General features: G+C 28.0%; 4 protein-coding genes across 4 annotated transcripts; 1 reads left to right on the forward strand and 3 right to left on the reverse strand.

Moving 5' to 3' along the window:
* Positions 1-3462: 3462 nt before the first annotated feature.
* PmUG01_05026500 (conserved Plasmodium protein, unknown function) lies at positions 3463-4693 on the forward strand (the record flags this gene model as incomplete). The annotated part of the gene is made up of 2 exons (XM_029003469.1): positions 3463-3902; positions 4363-4693. The coding sequence occupies 2 exons, from the start codon at positions 3463-3465 to the stop codon at positions 4691-4693; spliced, it is 771 nt and encodes a 256-aa protein (XP_028860411.1).
* A 1088-nt stretch (positions 4694-5781) lies between these two features.
* On the reverse strand, positions 5782-9962 carry PmUG01_05026600 (conserved protein, unknown function; the record flags this gene model as incomplete). The annotated part of the gene is made up of 13 exons (XM_029003470.1): positions 5782-5886; positions 6037-6091; positions 6512-6605; positions 7087-7206; positions 7328-7394; positions 7672-7893; positions 8085-8202; positions 8391-8449; positions 8747-8800; positions 8943-8996; positions 9130-9186; positions 9389-9448; positions 9864-9962. The coding sequence occupies 13 exons, from the start codon at positions 9960-9962 to the stop codon at positions 5782-5784; spliced, it is 1164 nt and encodes a 387-aa protein (XP_028860412.1).
* A 3091-nt stretch (positions 9963-13053) lies between these two features.
* On the reverse strand, positions 13054-15222 carry PLP4 (perforin-like protein 4, putative; the record flags this gene model as incomplete). The annotated part of the gene is made up of 1 exon (XM_029003471.1): positions 13054-15222. One exon carries the CDS (start codon positions 15220-15222, stop codon positions 13054-13056), a length of 2169 nt encoding a protein of 722 aa, XP_028860413.1.
* A 1190-nt stretch (positions 15223-16412) lies between these two features.
* PmUG01_05026800 (conserved Plasmodium protein, unknown function) lies at positions 16413-19646 on the reverse strand (the record flags this gene model as incomplete). The annotated part of the gene is made up of 1 exon (XM_029003472.1): positions 16413-19646. One exon carries the CDS (start codon positions 19644-19646, stop codon positions 16413-16415), a length of 3234 nt encoding a protein of 1077 aa, XP_028860414.1.
* Between the last annotated feature and the right edge of the window lie 1907 nt (positions 19647-21553).

Here is a 21553-nt window from a genome sequence, read left to right on the forward strand (position 1 = left end):
TTATTTCTTTTTTCTTTTCTTTTTTTTTTTTTTTATTTTACATTTTTGAAATTGTTAGAGAAAGTGCATTCAACTGGTGAGTCTATTTTGTCAGGAAAGAGAAAAAGCAAAACAGTGAAATGAAAAAACGCCAAAACATGAATGAATGAATGAATGAATGAATGAACGAATGAACGAATGAACGAATGAACGAATGAACGAATGAACGAATGAACGAATGAACGAACGACTAAATAGCTTTACGAAAAACAGCGGCATAAAATTGTATGAAAAATGATCTCCCCTTGAAAATGCTTTACACACACGCGTTCCAGACACAAATTCTTCAAAAAGCAGTATAGCTGCGGAAAAGGAACAGATGTAAATCTTATAACGGTCAGACATACACAAGCACGAACGAACGTAACACATAAATACACAGATAATACAGTCGTATCTACTCTGTACACATTTTACATTTTTGCGCAGTCGTTAAAAAAAGTCTGTAAAGAACATATTCTTGTGGAAATATAATTGGAAAAAAAAAAAAAAAAAAAAAATTTGCTTATTTATGTTATGTGAATGTGCAAATGTAAACAAGTACTAATTGATGATGTATAATTATGTAAAACTTTTTTTTATTTTTTTTTTTTTTGTGAAATTATTGAAACACTAAATCTTCTGTGCATGTCCAGTTTTTTATCTTTCGCATTTATTTTTTATATTAAGCCCCATGTGTGATGTATACATTCTTACATATGCACATACATACATGCATACTCGGCGAAATATTGCAAGTACTGCATATTCATCATCGCAGATATTTTAAAAGAATTTTATCAGAAAAGGCGAAAGGGTTGTACGGACATATACATGCGTATAATTCTGTGTGTTCATGTGCATACCTGTTTGAATGTTCGCTCATACATGCACATATGTAGGGGAATATACTAATTAATAATGAACAAATTCAATTTTTAAAAAATTTGCGCCATTTTTGTTAAAATATTTTTATTTCTATTTAATCCAATTAAAAAATGTAAACTTAAGTACATAAATAAACAAGCATACGTACATATTCATACATGCACTATTATATGCCAACATATGCACATGCACATGCACATGCACATGTATATATATATATATATATATATATATATATATATATATATACATACATATGTATGTACGCGTAATGGAATGTTTTTAAGAATAAATGGCCTTTGTCATTCACCTATTCAGACGGAAACATTTTTTAAAAATTTATATATGCGCGATAATAAGAGAAATTTTATTAAATAGGAATTTCTTTTTCTTCTTTTATTTCTTTTTCTTCTTTTATTTCTTTTTCTTCTTTTATTTCTTTTTCTTCTTTTATTTCTTTTTCTTCTTTTATTTCTTTTTCTTCTTTTTTTTCTTTTTCATTTTTTGTTAAACCTTTTTACTTTTTCTCATTCTTAAAACCTCGTAAGGTGTGCAATTTTGCTGCGGTTACATATGTGAAGTGATAGTTAATTAAAAGATAAAGGGAAAAAAATAAAATAAAATAATGCAATACAATACAAAACAAAGCAAGCGTAAATCATTTCGTTAAGAGGGGAAAAAAAAAGGTACTATGATATACGTCAGTTCTACTGGATTATATATGTAGTACACATATACATACACATACTTGTACAAGTGCCAACGTATGTACATATATATATTACCGTACATTATACATACATTTTTTTAAGAAAGAGAAATTAATTGATTCTCCTCTTTTTTTAAGTATAATTGTTATATTAACACCACCATACAATATTAACCAGTAAGAACGTCATTGTTATGATGTCCTATTAACGTATGTATATGTGTAAATATATGTGTAAATATATGTGTACGTAAATACGTACAGATTTATTTGCACATGCTTACAAATTTATTTGCAAATGCTACAAATTTATCTGCACATGCTACAAATTTATCTGCATAGACCTACAAATTTAATATTTGCATAAACTTCTATATACGTGTGATAATAAACTTAATTAAAAAAAGTTAAGCCAAAACAGAACAAAAATGTTCCATACGGGGGAAAAAATAAATAAAGCAAAACAAAGCAAAATAAAGTAAAATGAAGTAAAATACAGTAAAATAAATCAAAATGAAGTAAAATACAGTAAAATAAATCAAAATAAATCAAAATAAATCAAAATGAATCAAAATAAAGCAAAATAAAGCAAAATAAAGCAAAATAAAGCAAAATAAAGCAAAATAAATCAAAATAAAGTAACATAAAGCAAAATAAAGCAAAATAAAGCAAAATAAAGCAAAATAAAGCAAAATAAAACAAAAGCAAACAGTAATTTAAATTCCCGTTTTTGCATCCTCTTTTTTTTTTTTTTTTTTTATACATACATACATTCTGTACATAATTATTCTTTACGTATACGTAAATTCATTTGTTACTTGTATGTTTATTTACTCAGTACTTATTCGCTATTATTTTAACAATCTGTAAAAATTTACCAAAAAATGTGTATGCATGCATGTGTTTATCCCAATTTCGCCTTGTCATTATAAATGTTACTACTTCCTTTCTTTTTATTCCTCGATCGATCTTCTTTATTTTGTTTTTTATTTTACCTTCATTTTTAATTTTGTGTTTACTTTTGTGTTTATTTTGTGTTTATTTTGTGTTTATTTTGTGTTTATTTTGTGTTTATTTTGTGTTTATTTTGTGTTTATTTTGTGTTTATTTTGTGTTTATTTTGTGTTTATTTTGTGTTTACTTTTGTGGTTATGCTTCTTTCTATTTTTATTTCTATTTCTATTTCTTTTTCTTTCTTTTTTTTTTTTTTTCTTATAAAAATAATTAAAGATGTCAAATTAAGCGCTTAACGTTCTGCACATGTTACTAATAAATGTTCCACTAATAAATAGAAGAATAATTTCGTTAATACACCCACTCCCCATTTGTTTTATCCATTTTTTCTTTTCTCTTTCCTCCATTCTATTTCTGGCTATTCTGTGCTATTATATTCCATATGCTTTTTTATTTTGTACCATTAAGTTCAATAAGCTTTTTTATTTTGTGCACCTATTTTGTTGACCGCATCATGTCCATTTATGTTTACTTAACTTGCGTTTGTTAATCGGAAATTTATTCATATATATATATATATATGTGTGCCTCTTTTTTTTTTTTGTGAGCTCCTGGCCTATTTGCATTAGAATAAATAATTTGCTTTTTACATGTGCATATGCATACAACATATGCGTATACGTATATGTCGAGGAACACACACACATGTACTGCCAATTACTGCAAATTACCGCCAATTACCGACAGTTACTGCCAATTATAGCGAATTACCGCTAATTGCCCCTTCTCACATTTTGAAATATACTCATTCCTTGTACACTTAAATATATCTGTGTGCACTGGTTGGTGCTTGGTAGGTGTTCATGTAAGTCTTTCCCACCAATTTTGCAATAATGTACGTAACGGTAGGTACTAACGATATATTAATTACAATAAACGACTTTGTTAATAAGAACTCGTCGACGTACCAGCTGACTGATATTAGCAATAGTATTAAAATAAATGAACTTATTAATAAAATTAAATTATTAAAAAATTATACATATGAGAATTCATCATTGGTGTTATACTTTGCGAGGGTGGAATGTAAGCTGGATGAAAAATTATCTACGTATAATAAATCAAATAGAAAAACCATAAAATTAGAATTATACTTATCATCATTGATTACAGTTAATGTTAGAACGCTACAGTCATGTGGGTCAGGAACAAGCCGATGTATTCCTTTATGGTCCGCATGCTTTAGACAAACTATTAAAATAAAAATTGTCGACACGAGTGAAGTCCGAGTGCTGAAGCAAAAAATTTATAATCTAACGGATGAGTCTGTTTCGTAAGCAGCAAAAGAACAGGGGGAAAAAATGAGGCAAAATTAAAAAAATTTAAAATAAAGCAAAATAAAGCAAAATAAAGCAAAATAAAGCAAAATCAAGTAAAATAAAGTAAAATAAAGCAAAATAAAGTAAAATAAAGCAAAAGAAAGCAAAATAAAGTAAAATAAAGCAAAATAAAGTAAAATAAAGCAAAATAAAGCAAAATAAAGCAAAAGAAAGCAAAATAAAGCAAAAGAAAGCAAAAGAAAGCAAAAGAAAGCAAAAAAGACGATCTCGTACACATGCGCATAAGCGCGTGCCTCTTTTTTTCATTGTGTGTGTGCGTGTTCATACCTACGAGTCTTGAATGCTACTCGTGGTGTTATGCCTCCTTTATGAGGAAAATTTTCATTAGTTTATTTGCACACATTTTATACTTTTCCGCTTCTCTATTTTTTTTTTTTTTTTTTTTTTTTGAAGAATACCCGTTGAGAATATTGTACTGCTCTATAAAGGCGCACCCCTAAACAACTTCTTAACCCTTAAAGAGTCAGAGCTAGTTGACAATTGTAGAATTGATTATTTTGTACCAATATGTTACATATACAAAGAAAAGAAGGAAAATGATGAGGATGACAGTGATGAATGTGAAGAGAATAAGGCGCGTAATGAACTTCAGGATATGACAGGGAAAAAAATAAACGCGGAAAAAACAATAAACATGGAAAAAAAAGAGATTAATAATGATGCAGTTAAAGGAAGTGAAAAAAAAGAAGTGGGTAATGAAAAATTGGAGAGCACTGAGAAATAAAAAAAAATAAGCGTAATAGCTAGTTCCGTGTATATATTAGTAAAATGTTCAATATAATTGTTCTAATTGTATGAGTGGACTGGAAATAAAGAGCACTCAGCCATACAGATGTTCATGTGAATATGCATTTGTGTAAGCCTATATATATATATATATATATATATATATATATATATATATACGCGTGTGTGTTGTGTACGCGCACTGGAGGAAATGCCAAAAAATAAAAATAAAAACTGATAAACGAAATAAGCAAGATAAACACATAGGAGAGTAAATGTATCAATGGATATAGGAAGAAACGAAGTGAACACAAAGGCAAGCATTAGCTCTATAAGAAAAAATCAAAAACGTTTTGCTTCCCTTTGAAGGGTAATCCTTAACTGTAAGCAGCAATTCTTGTGTAACACACCCAATTGTTCTGTTAACTTTGTGCGTAATAGGTCTCCTTACTTATTTACATGCTTGTCTATGTACAAGCTTACCTGCTAGTGTATTCATTTGCTTACCCGTTCATATATTCATCTGCACACGTACATACTTTTTTTTTCTTTTTTTTTTTTTCCATGTTAGCAGAAACTTACGAGTTATGTGACAGCAGATTAAGTCTACATTGTTAAATTGAAACACCAGTATATATACCAAAATGCAGCCAACTATATATATATATGTATGTATATATGCGCAGGAACGCATTTTTTTATTTTTTATGAAAAAATATAATAATTTCTTGGGTTTTTTACTATCCATTCTGTTCTAATTATTTTTATTTTCTTCTTCATTTGTTATCTTATATTTATTGCTTTTATCGTTATACTTTTATTATTATTATTTTTTTTTTTTTTTTTATTTGTCATTTGTTTTTAATTTTTAAAGAGAGAGCACTTACAAAGATAATTTTTTTTTTTTTTTTTTTTTTTTTATATAAAAAAATATAATATTAAAGAATATTTAAAAGTAATGTTTCACAAGGAATAAATAAAAACAAAGTAAAAAAAAAAAAAAAAAAAAAAAAAAATAGCAGCTAATAAGGAAGGGGAAAAAAGAAAGCCGCTAATAAACGATGGGAAGGGGAGGAGTGGGGAAAATTAGCTCCACTTAAAGACCCCCTTAATAATGATTGTCCACACAATGTCTATAATAACTTCTATGCATATTAAGTATATCACTATCCATTCTAGCTTATAGCCATGCTACAAAAAGTTAAAAGGAAAATTAAACAGACATACTAGAAACATCACTAGTGTGAAACAAGTAAAACTAAATAAAATAAAAAAAAAAAAAAAAAAAAAAAAAAAAAAAAGGGATATGTTCATTTAGACTGAATATTTATTATGGTTCACCTGAATCGTTAACTCGTTCTGTAACATATCGTACAAATCCTTAATTATGTCTAACCTAAAGGGAGAACCGCCACATACATTCACATGTATATATACATATGTGCATCAGCACATACATATCCAAATGTATATCCATATTTATCGCAATCGCATCATGTTACATATTCATAAAGCTACTAAACACAGTAAAATATATATCAAAGGAACATATATGATATAATGAAAAGAAGATTTTCTATCGCAATTTTCCTTTCTTCCTGACATAGTCATACTACTACGATGAAACACTTCCCCTTAAATTATTACTAAACTATTTTTAAGCGATTTTTAAACTATTCTTAAACGATTACTATAGCAGTACTATTTCTTTAGTACAACATTATTGTGGTATCAGAAAGGTAACATGCACATATATACGAGCACACGGAATTGCGTACTCCTATGTGTGTATGCACATAAATGCGTTTTACTTTACCTATGATTTAATATTTCCACTCTTTTTGAGATATCTAGATATTTGCGGAAATGCTCATACGTGTCAGTAAAGTCATCGTGGTCCCAGAAAATTTCTGAATTGTGCATGTAGGAATGAAAAAAAAAAAAAATAATAAAATAATATAATATAAAAAAATATAAAATACTATAAAATAAAAAAATATAATATAATATAATATAAAATAATATAATATAATATAATATAATATAAAAAAATATAAAATAATATAATATAATATAAAATAAAAAAATATAATATAATATAATATAAAATAATATAAAATAAAAAAATTTTCGGTTCGCCTGATCTAGACTGGACACTCACGCGTAGTTATGCATTTAATATTTATATATATGTGTAATTATCCACTTGCACATTCGTGTAATTATATATCTGCGTATTTGTGTGTGTACGTGTGTATCTACACAGCTATGCATTTTTATATGCAAGTACAGCTTTTTATTTTTTTTCTTCTCCTCATGCTACACAATTTGAGGAGTAATTTGATATTAATCAAAAAAAAAAAAAGAAAAAAAAAAAAAAAATTTTATTACCTGGAGTGTCCAATATATCAGTGTTCAAATTAATATAAAATCTATTCACAAACAGTTCTCCAATTTTTTTACTTATGTCATTTTTCTTTAACTGTATCTTTCCCGTTCTAGCTAAGCACTCTGTAATAGCAAAACATTGTAACGCAAGAGCATATATACATATACATGTGTTTCCATTAGTACTGTTAATTTATTACAAAGTACTCATGTTCAATAACACCATATATGAAAATGAGTCTACCTGGTATACTCTTTGTCTTGTCAATAGTATCATCTACTACTTTTTCGAAGTATGATAACTTTACGCTCTGATGAGGGACGAAACACATATACATATATGTATATATGCACATATGTATATATGCACATATGTATATATGCACATATGTATATATGCACATATGTATATATGTATATATGTATATGTGTATATATGTATATGTGTATATATGTATATGTGTATATAGGTATATGTGTATATAGGTATATGTGTATATATGTATATGTGTATATATATGATCAATGCATATGTACACATGAGCATGATATGTACATGAACACGCCCTGTCAACATTCCCGCTCTACCTGGGCAAATGCATACGAGTAGCTTAACTTTTCAAATATATTGTTTGTGTAAATATAAATAACATCATTCTTTATCTTAAAAGATCGTCTATCAACTTCTTTTATGCTTTTAAGTTCATTATCATCATTCGGAATATTCATGATATAAAACATGCTGTCCAGTTCGTTGTTATTTTCTGTATATGCTTCACTTAAGTAATCCTTCAGATTTAAAAATAATATCTGCACAAATGGAAACGTAAATAACATGATAAGGCACATTAATGCTACAAATACACATTATATACGTGAAACATGTCTGTTTGCTGTATCGAATGGTTTTTCTTTCCTATTATTTACTAGTCTACTCTATCCATTCCTATACTATCTTATACTTTTTTTTTTTTTTTTTTTTTTTTCCCCTCTCTCATTACTTCCTTCTCCTTTATGTCGAAATCCCATAGGACAATGCAACCAAAACGAAACAAGAAAAAAATTTTTTTCTGTTCAAATGCCGAGCAGAATATTACTTCACTGTACACTTTTTTTATTCTGTAAAAGATTTGGAATAAAATTATCGTGTTCATTGTGATGATATGTATATGTACATAGCACAACTCGTATGGACAGTATTGGCAGTATAGACATATGACAATGAGAGGGCATCAGAACCATATACATGTTTCAACACCTCGATACTTCAAGAGACAATACGAGTGTAGGAGTCTGTGTTCTCTTACTTGATAAAATTATTATTTATATTATTCGTTTTAAAATCTTTTACAAATGCAGAGAAGTGCTGAAGAGGTAGAAATTTTAAGAACTCAATATGGACAAAAATAATGCAAAAAGGAAGAATAAAAAAATAAAAAAGGATAAAAAAATAAAAAAAAAGAGTAAAATTAAACAAATATGCATGTACGGACTGCGTAACTACAAAAAGAGATTGAAAGTGAGGAGATCATTTTCCCTCCTCCTTTTTCAGCCATTTTAAATCTCCAAAATGTGATACATAAAAATGAAAAAATAAAATAAAACATATAAATTAACAAATGATTGAACAAAAGAATGAATTGTTCATATGCACGTAACTTACAAAATCGGTACCAAGACAGACCGCTATTACAATTCCCGTTGGATGTGCATTTTTCTAAATAAAAAATAAATGTATAAAAAGTGGGATGTAAAACGTAAAATACAAAATACAAAGTGCACAATGTGTAACACTCCTTTTTGAACAAAATTTTATTAAAAATAACTTGCAAAAAAAAAAAAAAAAAAAAAAAATTTACCTTATTTTTCGATATGTCTAACTCATTTTGCTTGTCAGCCGCTAATTCAAGTTTCTAAAGTGAATGGAGGAATAATAAACATATAATTTTTTTCCATTATTTTTTGAGTAAAAAAATAGATTTTTATGTGTGCCACGATTATGTATTCCACGTTTATATTTGCCACTCCCATTTTCTTTTGTTTAACTTGTTCGTATGTACTTCCCAGAATATTTGACAGAGGCTTATATTTATCCAAAACATTCTGCAAGGAGAAGGTAGCATTATGCATATATATGCATGCATACATGTATGCACATATATATGTATGCACGTATGGGGGAAAATAAAATCCGCCAGCGTTAACGTGGGACCAACGTTAGGAGTGGACATTCATATATAAATGTGCAAATGTAGCCCACTATTATACTGAGGTACATGCAAATATATGAAATGTTTGTTCTTACCAAATTATGCTTAAACCTCCTATTTTCTTTCCTTAAGTATTTGGAGGTCAGTGTGTTATCCTATAAAGCAGAGTGAAAATTTCATTTTTAGCACTCCACAGGTGTAAACAGTTACAGGAATAAAGTAACGATTAAAATGGGGCATATGCGCACATGAGGGGGGAGAACAGTATGTTCACAGATACATGTGTATGTGTATGTATGTGTATGTATGTGTATGTATGTGTATGTATGTGTATGTATGTGTATGTATGTGTATGCATGTGTATGTATGTGTATGTATGTGTATGTATGTGTATGTATGTGTATGTATGTGTATGTATGTGTATGTATGTGCATGTATGTGTATGTATGTGTATGTATGTGTATGTATGTGTATGTATGTGTATGTATGTGTATGTATGTGTATGTATATGTATGTGTTTATGTGTATGTGCTTTTAAATGATCGTTCTCGTGTTCGCGCTCTTGTTTACATTTTCCGAAGATAAATTATTTTGGAGGTTGAGTTCTACTTGCTGATTGTCATTTTGATCGTCCTCATTCTTTATTTGATCTCTAAAAAGCACATACATACTAAAGCTACATGCACATGCAAAGATATACACATATGTATATATTATATATGTACATATGTGTATACGTACATACGTACAAAGAGGGATACATGCATATATATAAGTATATATACAGAGAGATAAAGCAATGGAAATAGGGGAGTATGACTTAAGGTACTTTCTATTTTTTGAGTAAAAATTTACTATATTGTAATTTTATTAAAAATGTATACTTATATAAAAATACATTTACATTAAAAGAATTCACAAAATACTGAAATATATATTTAAACTCATTTCCTCGAACATACATATACATATATATATGTGCATATAGTTATCTTATTTACTCCTTTTGTTCATTTTATTTGTTTAATCAAAAAAAAAAAAAAAAAAAAAAAAAATCACTCATCGGGACCATGTGTCCAGAGCATTATATGCAGCATATATTAGTTTATATATATTATTTTTTTTCTTACACATATCATTCATTTTTCTCGCTTGCAAACAAAACAAATAATTTAGTTGCACTGTATTGTACTCTATTGAATTGTGATGTATTGATTTTTCCGATTTGTTGATTGGCTTTGCATAAGTTTTTCAAAAACGAGTATGTTGAACCAATGGGTTATTTGTTATGCACTAGATGAGGGAATATACCATTTCTAAAAGATTTTTTTTTTTTTTTTTTTTTAGTTTATTGTACTGGGTGCAAGATAGAAATTACGGAGCAGCTTAAATTTGATAGCTTTTATTTTGCTCAAATGCTTCAACTTAAACATATAAACCTCAAATTTTTAAAAATAATGGGTCTATCCAATTATAGCAGTTAATTTTTCCCTTTTTATAAATTCTTTTATATAAAAGTTCTTCCTTCTTCAATCCTCGCCTGAACAGACCATGGTTTTTGCTTCCGTTGAAGCGTTTTTCCTAGTAAAAGAAAAAGAGGGCTTGCGTGTGCACCCACCCATAAATATATATATATATATATATATACATATATATATATATATATATATATATATGTTCATATGTGCATCAGTCGAAAGGACGTCATGGTCACGTCGACTTCTCGAAGTATTACAATTTTCTCAGAAGTGCAGCCTGTACCGCTTTATTATATGAAATACAAACGTTTCAGCTTGTGATATTAAAATTTTTTAAATTAATGTAGTAAATTTAATAAATGTAACATGTGTTAGTGAATTATAACAATAATTTTTCAATTTTAATACCATACTTTTTGTTTCTTTTGACCTTTCCTCACGTCCTTTCTTTTTCTTTTTCTTTTTGATGTAGCAACTACTTCTTGTGTTAACATTATTGTGATATGCAACTAATGCCAACTTTTTTATAAACAGCCAAACAATACATTTCCACTATTCTAGACATAAAACAATTTAGAATTTATCATACATAAATAATTCAAACAAATTGATGAACGATATTTTATGACTTGCATATATTTATGTTTTTTATGTCTTCATTTTATGTCTTCATTTTATGTCTTCATTTTATGCCTTCATTTTATATCTTCTTTTTATATCTTCATTTTATATCTTCTTTTTATATCTTCTTTTTATATCTTCTTTTTATATCTTCTTTTTATATCTTCATTTTATATCTTCTTTTTATATCTTCATTTTATATCTTCTTTTTATATCTTCATTTTATATCTTCTTTTTATATCTTCATTTTATATCTTCTTTTTATATCTTCATTTTATATCTTCTTTTTATATCTTCATTTTATATCTTCTTTTTATATCTTCATTTTATATCTTCTTTTTATATCTTCATTTTATATCTTCTTTTTATATTTTCATTTTATATCTTCTTTTTATGTCTTCATTTTATGTCTTCTTTTTATGTCTTCATTTTATATCTTCTTTTTCTTTTTCTTTTTTTTTTTTTTTTTTTTTTTTTTTTTTTTATTCCTTTTCATTTTGTCGTAAAAAGTGTAAAGCGTCATTTTTGAATGTATACAACACAGAGGGAACTGATTATTCCCCCCCAAAAAAAAAAAAAAAAATTTTCTCCCAACCATTACGTACCCAGTCAACATTTGCTCAAACATATGTATATGCACCCACGTGTGTATATACACATATGCATAACCTACTAATTCGTACATGTTATTACTTAAGACGAAAGCTTAAAGAGCTGCTCATGGATTATGCCATATGCCATATGGATGTATGCATACTCTACATACGTAATAATAACAGATTTATCAAAACTTAACATATGAAGAACAAGCTAAAACAAATGATTTTTATTTATTCAAAATTATACATCTATAACACATAAGTGTGTATCGAAATCACTAGCAGTTATGTACATGGTCTCAAAAAATAGAGTATATGTCTATGTCATGTAAAACTAATATTAATTTATACGTTATAAAAAATCACATATATTTACATATATTTACATATATATACATATATATACATATATATACATATATTTACATATATATACATATATTTACATATATATACATATATATACATATACACATATATACATATATACATTCATACATGCATACATACGAATGAGAAACACTCGAATATGTATGATTATAAGAAAAAAAAAAAAAAAAAAAAAAAAAAAGGTCATGCAGTACTAAGAAAAATGAAAAGTAATTTATAAATAGTATATTATATCCTTTTATTTTAAAACGTACAAATGAAAGTGATTGCAAAAATAGAAAGCAATATGAACACATGATAAGTAAAAAGTTAACATACATTCCTGTTTTGCAAAGGGTGTAACACTTATTTTTGCAGAGTACACTGGACTGGTAAAAAGTAGTAAAGTCATAAAATTAGGAGTGGGTGTATATATGTGCATACCTGTACATGCGTATATAAACACATGCTTTGGTATACAAGCTTAGATGCATATCTGCTTGGTGAATAGGAAGCACATGGTACAGTGTGAAAAGATATATAAACAGCGCTGCAATAACAACCTGCTATACTTCCGTAGGTTTATGATATATTATCATAAGTAGTTTGTTCATCAGTGAGATAACCTTTTTTTTTTTTTTTTTTTTTTTTTTTATCTATGAACCTATGTATGAACTCACCCTACTCCGCTTCTTATCTGTGCGTGAATTTCTTTTCTGCAGCACCGCCGTACCTGCACAGCAAGAGCATCCCGGCATAATGCTTCTTTCCGTTTTTTGGTATTTTCTTTTTTTTGTCTAATTTGCTTGTACAAAATTTGTAATTCATTTTACATGGAGATACATTTACTTCTTCTAGTTCATAATCAAAAGAAAATGAAAAACCTAAAAAAATATTATCAAATTCATTTATGTAATTATTTGAACAGGCTCCCATTACATTAGTAGTTATATTTGCGTCATGAATGTATGTTAACTGTAATAATGAAATACTATGAAAAGATAAAGGGATGCAAAATCCCCACAATAAATAGTCAGAATCATTCTTCGTTTGGTTAATAGTACAATTATTTTGTCCAGCAGTACAAGGCTTAACTTTAATCTTTTCTAAATTTTCCTTTTTTGATAATTTCATTTTAAATCCAAATGCTAGAGTGTTTCCCTCAGAACATATTATCTTTAACGAGTTTTCCCTGGATGGGGTTTTCCCACCGTAACTGCTGTCATTATTACTTCCATCAGTGTTGCCACCAATGCTGCCATTGTTTTTATCATCATCATCACTATCATCCCTACCATCGCTGTCCATGTATATAGTTTCAAACCTTAAGAAACTGTGCTTCACGCAGTACATCCAGCCGAAAGTGACTACATCGATGCTGTTTGTCCTGTAAGCGCAAGAAATATCATATTCCCCTTTATTATCACATGGCTGTATTTTGATTCTTTTTCCTTGACTGTTCAAACTTTTTAACTTTTCTGACTTGTTAATAATAAGTATAAAACCAGTACTTTTGATATAACCAACAGGACAACTTAAAGTTAAGGACCCTTTCGCTGAACCAGTAATTTGTTCACCATCTGATAAAACATCAGTTATATTTTTTGAAAGATAAAAATTTTCTTTGTCTATTCCATAGAGATTATTATAATACAAAAGAGCTGTCTTATATGACTCTTTTTTTTCTATACGCATAAATGAGTTTAAAGAAATCAAATCAAGATAAATTGGTATAATATTGGAATAAACTGAATTCTTCCAAATTTCGTAAGTCAAATCATTCCACCGTTCATCCATTGTGGTTCCACCCCTGATATCTAGACTACTAATTTGATTACTTGAATTGTTTTGTCCCATCTTCATGGAGACAATGTCTTTTTCGAGATCACCTCTAACAGGTGTTTGTTCTCTATCACTATTCGTACTGTTTGTATTATTGTTCTTATTGTACTTCTTCTTCTTATTCTTATTCTTCTTATTATTATTATTCTTCTTCTTCTTCTTATTATTATTATTACTATCATTCGCCTCTTCCAGAATATCCCGTAGTAGTGGGGAAAAGCTAAACACGTTCAAGTAAGGGACGTCCCTAAGGGGGTATTTATAGTTGTATATCTTGATCTGTTCTAACTTCTGGAGTGTAATTTCCAACGTGTTAAAAGACTTTGCTCCGAAATGTGCTGCAATAACTAAATGTGTTCCATATTTTTTAAAAAATTTCATCCATGGTTTTATATATTTTGAGCAATATTCACTGTTCGGATCACCTAGATATAACAATTTGGGGCATTTTTTTTCATTTTTTTTTTTTGATAATATAGGTAATTTTTCAATATCTACTAAAAAATTCTTGTTAATATTGTTTGTAAAATTTCTTAAATTATATGTAGCATAAGTATGAACACAACTATTCTGAACAACAAGGTATTTTTTCTTTTCCATTTCTAAGTTAACAAAATAACTACTATATGGCATGGATGCTGAAAATGGTTTTATATTTCGATCTAACTGGTCCACATTTATATTATCCATGGCTAAATTGGTAACATCATTTATGTTATCTATAAAATTAAAATATTCCCCTTTTTGACAAACATTTTCATTAATCACATCAATACAGTTACTAGTGTTAATTATTATCTCTTTAAAACCTGGATCTTCAATAAGTTCATTATTTGGTAATGGATAACCAAACAGAATGTCATAACCCTTCCCTATGTATTTGCTAAATATTTCATCGTTCGAATCATTACTCTCGTTTGTTTTGACATTGCACTTGGTATAAGAGAGTAGGAAGCAAGCGGTGAACAAACACACACATAAAACTTTTTTTGATCTTTTCGCTGCTGATCTGTTCTCCATTTTTTTGTGAGAAGCACTAAATTGTACACTTTACACCGATAGGTGCGAAGGTCATAAACGCAAATGTATGCGTATGTATATCTATATATATCTTTATCTATATATCTATCTATATATACATATATATATATATATATATACATACGCACATACATATAACCGCATGGACGCGTTGACATCCCAGATTTGCTCAAATTTTTAAAATATTCACCAAGATGAAAGTCAAAAAAGGCGAGAAGGAGGAAATTTCAGTGCTAAAGATATTGGAAGTGAAAATTAAAAAATAAAAAAAAGGGAAAAAAATGCAGTGGCATATGTATATATACACATATACACATACATGTATATATATACACATACATATATATATATATACATACATATATATATATACACATACATATATATATATACACATACATATATATATATACACATACATATATATATATATACACATACATATATATATATACACATACATATATATATGTATATATGTATTTTTTTTTCTTTCTGTTTAATATTTTACGCTAAGCGCATTTGGAGAGATCTGATATACCCTTAAATGGCACCATAGAACAACGTCATAAAAGGAAAATCGTGGACACAAAAAAGAAAACGCGGACAATGATAATATATATATACAAGTATTTATTTTTTATTTTTTTTTTAAAATTATGTAAGAAAAATTAATAGATAAGCATGTACAATTTTCGACAATATTTAACAATTTGCAATTGTTTTTGCAACAACTCTGTCCAAAATAAATGGCTAACCATAAAAAAAAATATGACCCGTTCATAATATTAATAATAAAAAAAAAAAAAATAAATAAAAATAATAATATTGCACACATGCCCCATTGTCATTTCCACGAAAATGATTACAATAATATTAAAGTTTCAGCGGTGATGAAATATAAATACATATATATATACATATAAATACATATATATATACATATAAATACATATATATATACATATAAATACATATATATATACATATAAATACATATATATACGTTCCTTTCCCGCTTCTGTTCAAATGACATGTTTTAATTTCATGAGTTGTTCATCACTTTTTACCTAGACGATATGTACACATGATTCAACGGCGGGAAAAAAAAAAAAAAAATTAATAACAAAGTAATGCTCCAATGGGCGAAATGTATCTCTCCCAACACTTCATAACCTAAGGAGAGTAGCCAAAAAATGCTTCTTCTCTGTCCGGTTTATAATCTCCCACAAATTGAAAGGTACTAAATACACTACATCAAAGAATATTTTAAAATACTCCAATTGTACTACTGCTGACTTGGTCAGGCATTTTGTATCGAGCATATTGGAAGCATCACTTTTATTTAAACCAATTTCCATTTGCTTAATTGTAGTGTAGTAGTAATTTTTTGTTGCAAATAAGATAGCTATTTTCCTTTTACTTGTACTACTTTTTATATATATATAATTGGTATAAAGAAAAATGGACTTTTGTTTTACATCCTTAATAAATTTAAATCTGTAATCTGTCTGATTTAAACTTTTCATAATTTCATATATTTCTTTAAGCCTTTTTTGGTGATAGGAAATCTCTCTTTTGACATGTGCACTTTCTGTAAGCTCCTTGTCCTCTTTTTGAAAAAGACCCACAAAATAAGTCGATATAAAATATGTATTCGCCTCAACATTTTTTAAATGAATATTATTTATATGTGGGGAGTAAATTAAGGGAAACATTTTTTTAAGCATAAATATACAGTCGTTGGTACCATCGAGTTTTTTTATTTTGTTCATTTTTTTGAAAAAAATATTTTTTATATATTCAATATTGAAATTGTAAACATTTGCAATTTTGTTTTTTGACGAATGGTACGCTAAGTCGGTGAGAAAACTAAGTATAATTATTGCATATATATTTGGGGAGGCATTTATGCACATATTTTCGCCCATATTTTCTTCTAACTTGTTCATATTTTTATTAATAATCGATGATTCATTATGGGTAATTTTTTCTTCCTTTGTACTACGAGTACATTTTAAGGGATTCGACATGTTATTGTTATACTCTCCAAAATGTGAATTCGCGCAATCCCTACCACGGAGGGTGCTATGTTCCCTCTCGTTATTTCCCTTGTCAATTATACTCCTTTTGTTACTACATTCGTTACTACATTCGTTACTACATTCGTTACTACATTCGTTGCTACATTCGTTACTACATTCGTTGCTACATTCGTTACTACATTCGTTACTACATTCGTTGCTACATTCGTTGCTACATTCGTTGCTACATTCGTTATTACATTCGATAACGCCTTTTCCATTGCTGCTGTTGTCCCCCTCCTGCATCAAACGGGAGTCAGTAAAGGCAAAAATTCGACGAATAATGTGCAGGTGTAACGAGTTTGCCAAAATGTCTCCAGCATAATGGTGATCGTTACTATTGTTAATAAGTATGAAGTAACAGCATGAACAGGTCAGGTATTTTATTTCTTCGAGCTGTAATTTGCCAAACTCGTTTTGAAGAATTAACATCATTTCTACACATTTATTAAGCAGGTCTTTGTATCTTACCGACATAAAATTCATAACGAGAAGGATCTCATAAATATTTTTGGCGTTATTGCAGTTGTTGTCACTGTTGAACTTATTCCCATTACTTCCATTTTCCTCATTTATTTTGATTGTTGAGTCTCTCCCCGCTGCGCTGCGCTCATAACAACTGGAGAGCGAGTGGCAAGAAACGAACTTGCTTAACTTTACTTTTAGCAAATAAAAGATTGGCTTGCAAATTAAATTTTGATGAGTACAAATTTTCAGTAGGGATATTAAATGAAGCATACCAAGTGTAGAGGAAAAGCATAAAATATGCTCATTTAAAAATAAAATAAAATAGGGTGAGAAAGGAGAAAAATTATTTAAAAAATATACCAATTTTATAAAATTATTGGATGTGTAGGTTGATATGGTCCTTGGTAATGTAACTAATATTTTTGTTATCAATTCATTGTCTTTATAATTAAAATAAGAAAAGCAGTTTAAACAGTCCAATAATATGTTCGTATTATATTGACTTAAATTTTTTTTAATATTTGCACTTAATTTACAAAATAAAAAGCTATTAAAATAATTTAAATTTTTGAGTGAATTCAAAATGGAGCTAATTTCAATTGGTTTAAAATAATTACTTTTCAAAATTATTATTTTAAATATGTTGTTATATATATGTACATTTCTGTACCCATATTTTGACAAAATAAATAAATCTTTATATATATCTTTAGTAAAAAGAAGCATTTTATTATTTTCGAAAAGAAGCACAAGTACCAGGGGATGAGTCCTACCGTTTCCTACATCTGGTATAGGTGTGTTATTTTGCGTAGCTGCGAGCATTTTGTTTTTCTCTCCACTCTTATGTCTATGTTTAACACATTCACATTTACCTTTCACATCATTTAAAGCATTTTCTGGCAACTGGCTTGTAGTTCCGCAAAAGGAATGCACTCCACATCGTTCATAAAAATGAGCAATGTAATTGATTACAGTTTCATTGTACAAATTATTTTTGGCAAAAAAATAGCCTATAGTAAAATAGTCTTTATATTTAAACTTGTTCTTATTTATGTCAATATAATGGTGCACATTTTGCACAAATTTATTCGTCATAACAAGTGGTATATTTAAAATGTCTAATAAAAATACAAATTCATTAACAGTCATATGTTGTATATACTCATCAAAACACAATTTACTTAATATGTGCATTATTAAAAAAGGATTTAAAAAAAGATTATTTTTATATATATATAATATATATATTAACTCATTAACTTTATAACTATCGAGCCTTTCAACAATTCTGAACATGAACACTTTTAATATGTAATATTTTGCCTTATTTGTACATAATAAAAAGCTATTTAAATATTTCAATATCTCCTGTTTATTTTTTATTATAATTACATTTTTTATATTTTTGTATTTTAATAACTCTTCATAAATAAGTTCTTCAATTTGTATATTTAGCTGTAATAAGGATGTCTTCTTAACGTTTTCTATAAACGATTTTTTCCTTTCTTTAATTATTATATTTCTTTTTCTCTCTTTTGAAAAATATGGCTCTCCATTTTTCTTATCCTCAAAAAAGTTAATTAACTTATTATCATTAATATTTGCAATTTCGTTTATGTTGTTATTTGCATTTTCCTCCTTTTCCCCACCACCCTTAATGTTTTCCGTCCTTTCGCTAATGTTTACTCTACATTTTTTTACGTAGTCATTATTAGTAGCTGTATTAATATTATAGTACCATTTTCCAGGAATGTTCTTTCTGTAAGGCCCATTTGTATAATTTGTTCGGTTTTCCTTAAATAAGCGCCTCAAAATTGTTGAAGTTTTATTTGACATTACAATGCTCATCATTACTTGGTAAAATTTCTCTAACCCCGCTTTTTCCTATTTTCGCTACGTGGTTGTTTTTCCCTCTTGCTGTTTCTGCCGTTCATTTTGCTTATACGACGTCGCTGTTTTGTCCATATATTTGCATATGGGTTTATCGCATACTGCTTATTCGTTTAGTTATTTATCTATCTATCATTTATGCTTTATATATCATTTATGCTTTATATATCATTTATGCTTTATATATCATTTATGCTTTATATATCATTTATGCTTTATATATCATTTATGCTTTATATATCATTTATGCTTTATATATCATTTATGCTTTATATATCATTTATGCTTTATATATCATTTATGCTTTATATATCATTTATGCTTTATATATCATTTATGCTTTATATATCATTTATGCTTTATAAATCATTTATGCTTTATATATCATTTATGCTTTATATATCATTTATGCTTTATTTATTCATTTATATCTTATTCTGCACACACTTCCTCCTTTTGCGTGCATCCCCCTTTTTACTTTCCTTTCCGAGGGTTTATTGACTGGTCTTCTGTTCCTCACAACTTGTTAGGCAAATAATTTACGCGCAAAAATGTAGACTTGTCCTTACATTTTGCTTCTCTAGGACTAACTATCTCTTCAATTTTGTCGACGTAAGCTCATGTACATATGTCTATATTATATATACGTGCGAGCAAAACTTTGGACCGCCCCTCTATACGGAATTGCTGTAATTATAAGCAGGACTAATAGTGAACTTTCAAAAAAAAATATTGCCTGTTCAGGAAATATTTACACACGAATTTTGGGCGGGAAAATGGCATATGAGTACACACACCCAAGTACATATATATACACATGCATGTATATACATGTATTTATATATATATACATGTATTTATATATATATATATGTGATTACTTACATATGTATGTTACGCGGGGAATGCATTAACTTGTTGCATTTGCAAATCAGGCAGAAACGCAATGCACAGCCTAAAACTTGTTCAAAATATACTAAAAATAAGGTATAGGGACTTAAAAAAATTAAGAACAAAGATGAAAGAAGAAGAAAAAACCTGAATGCAGCTCGTAACTCTTCAAACCTCCAATTTGTATCTAATGATTAGGGAACATATAACTGTATAATATGATGCATTTCATTGTACAAAATATTTCCATAAAATATTTCAACAGGCAAATGGCATTTATTCATATTACATACTCACTTTTATAAATAAAAAATTTTATTATATTTCTTTTTTCGTTGAAGTATATACGCTTGATCGATTAAACATTTCACGGGAAAATGCAGGATGTATATGTTTATATATAAATTTATATATATATATATATTTTTTTTTTTTTTTTTTTTTTTTTTTTTTTTTTTTTTTGTTATTCTTTCTTAAATCGATAATTTCGTTAATATGTTAATTTGCTATTTTGTTGTTTTCATATCGTTCCATTCAGTTAAGATACAATTTTTAAATCTACACAAGTATGCCTCACAACTGTGGAGTGCCGCTAAAGGGGTATGTCATTTTGCGCTATAATTACGTATGCACTCGTTTAATAAATCCCATGTTTATTCTTTTTTCTTTTGGATTAAAATACGTAATCCTTTTATCAATTTATAAATTATGTTAACGTGAAAGGGAGTAAATCAGAATACCAAAAAGAATGTGGAGAAAATGACTGAACAAACATTCCGCTGTTCATTATATGCATACATATACGCGCATACACATTGAAGAGAAAACAATATGGTCAAAAGGTGAGTTACAACTTAATTACTATGCATAATGTTGAATAACAGCGGGGGAGGTGATCCCAGCATATGAAACGACACAAATGATACTTAAAGAAAAGATACAGAATAATGTGAAACGAAACATCGAATGCGTAAACA

The sequence above is a fragment of the Plasmodium malariae genome (genome assembly GCF_900090045.1).
Source record: "Plasmodium malariae genome assembly, chromosome: 5".
Taxonomy (NCBI): Eukaryota; Apicomplexa; class Aconoidasida; order Haemosporida; family Plasmodiidae; genus Plasmodium; species Plasmodium malariae.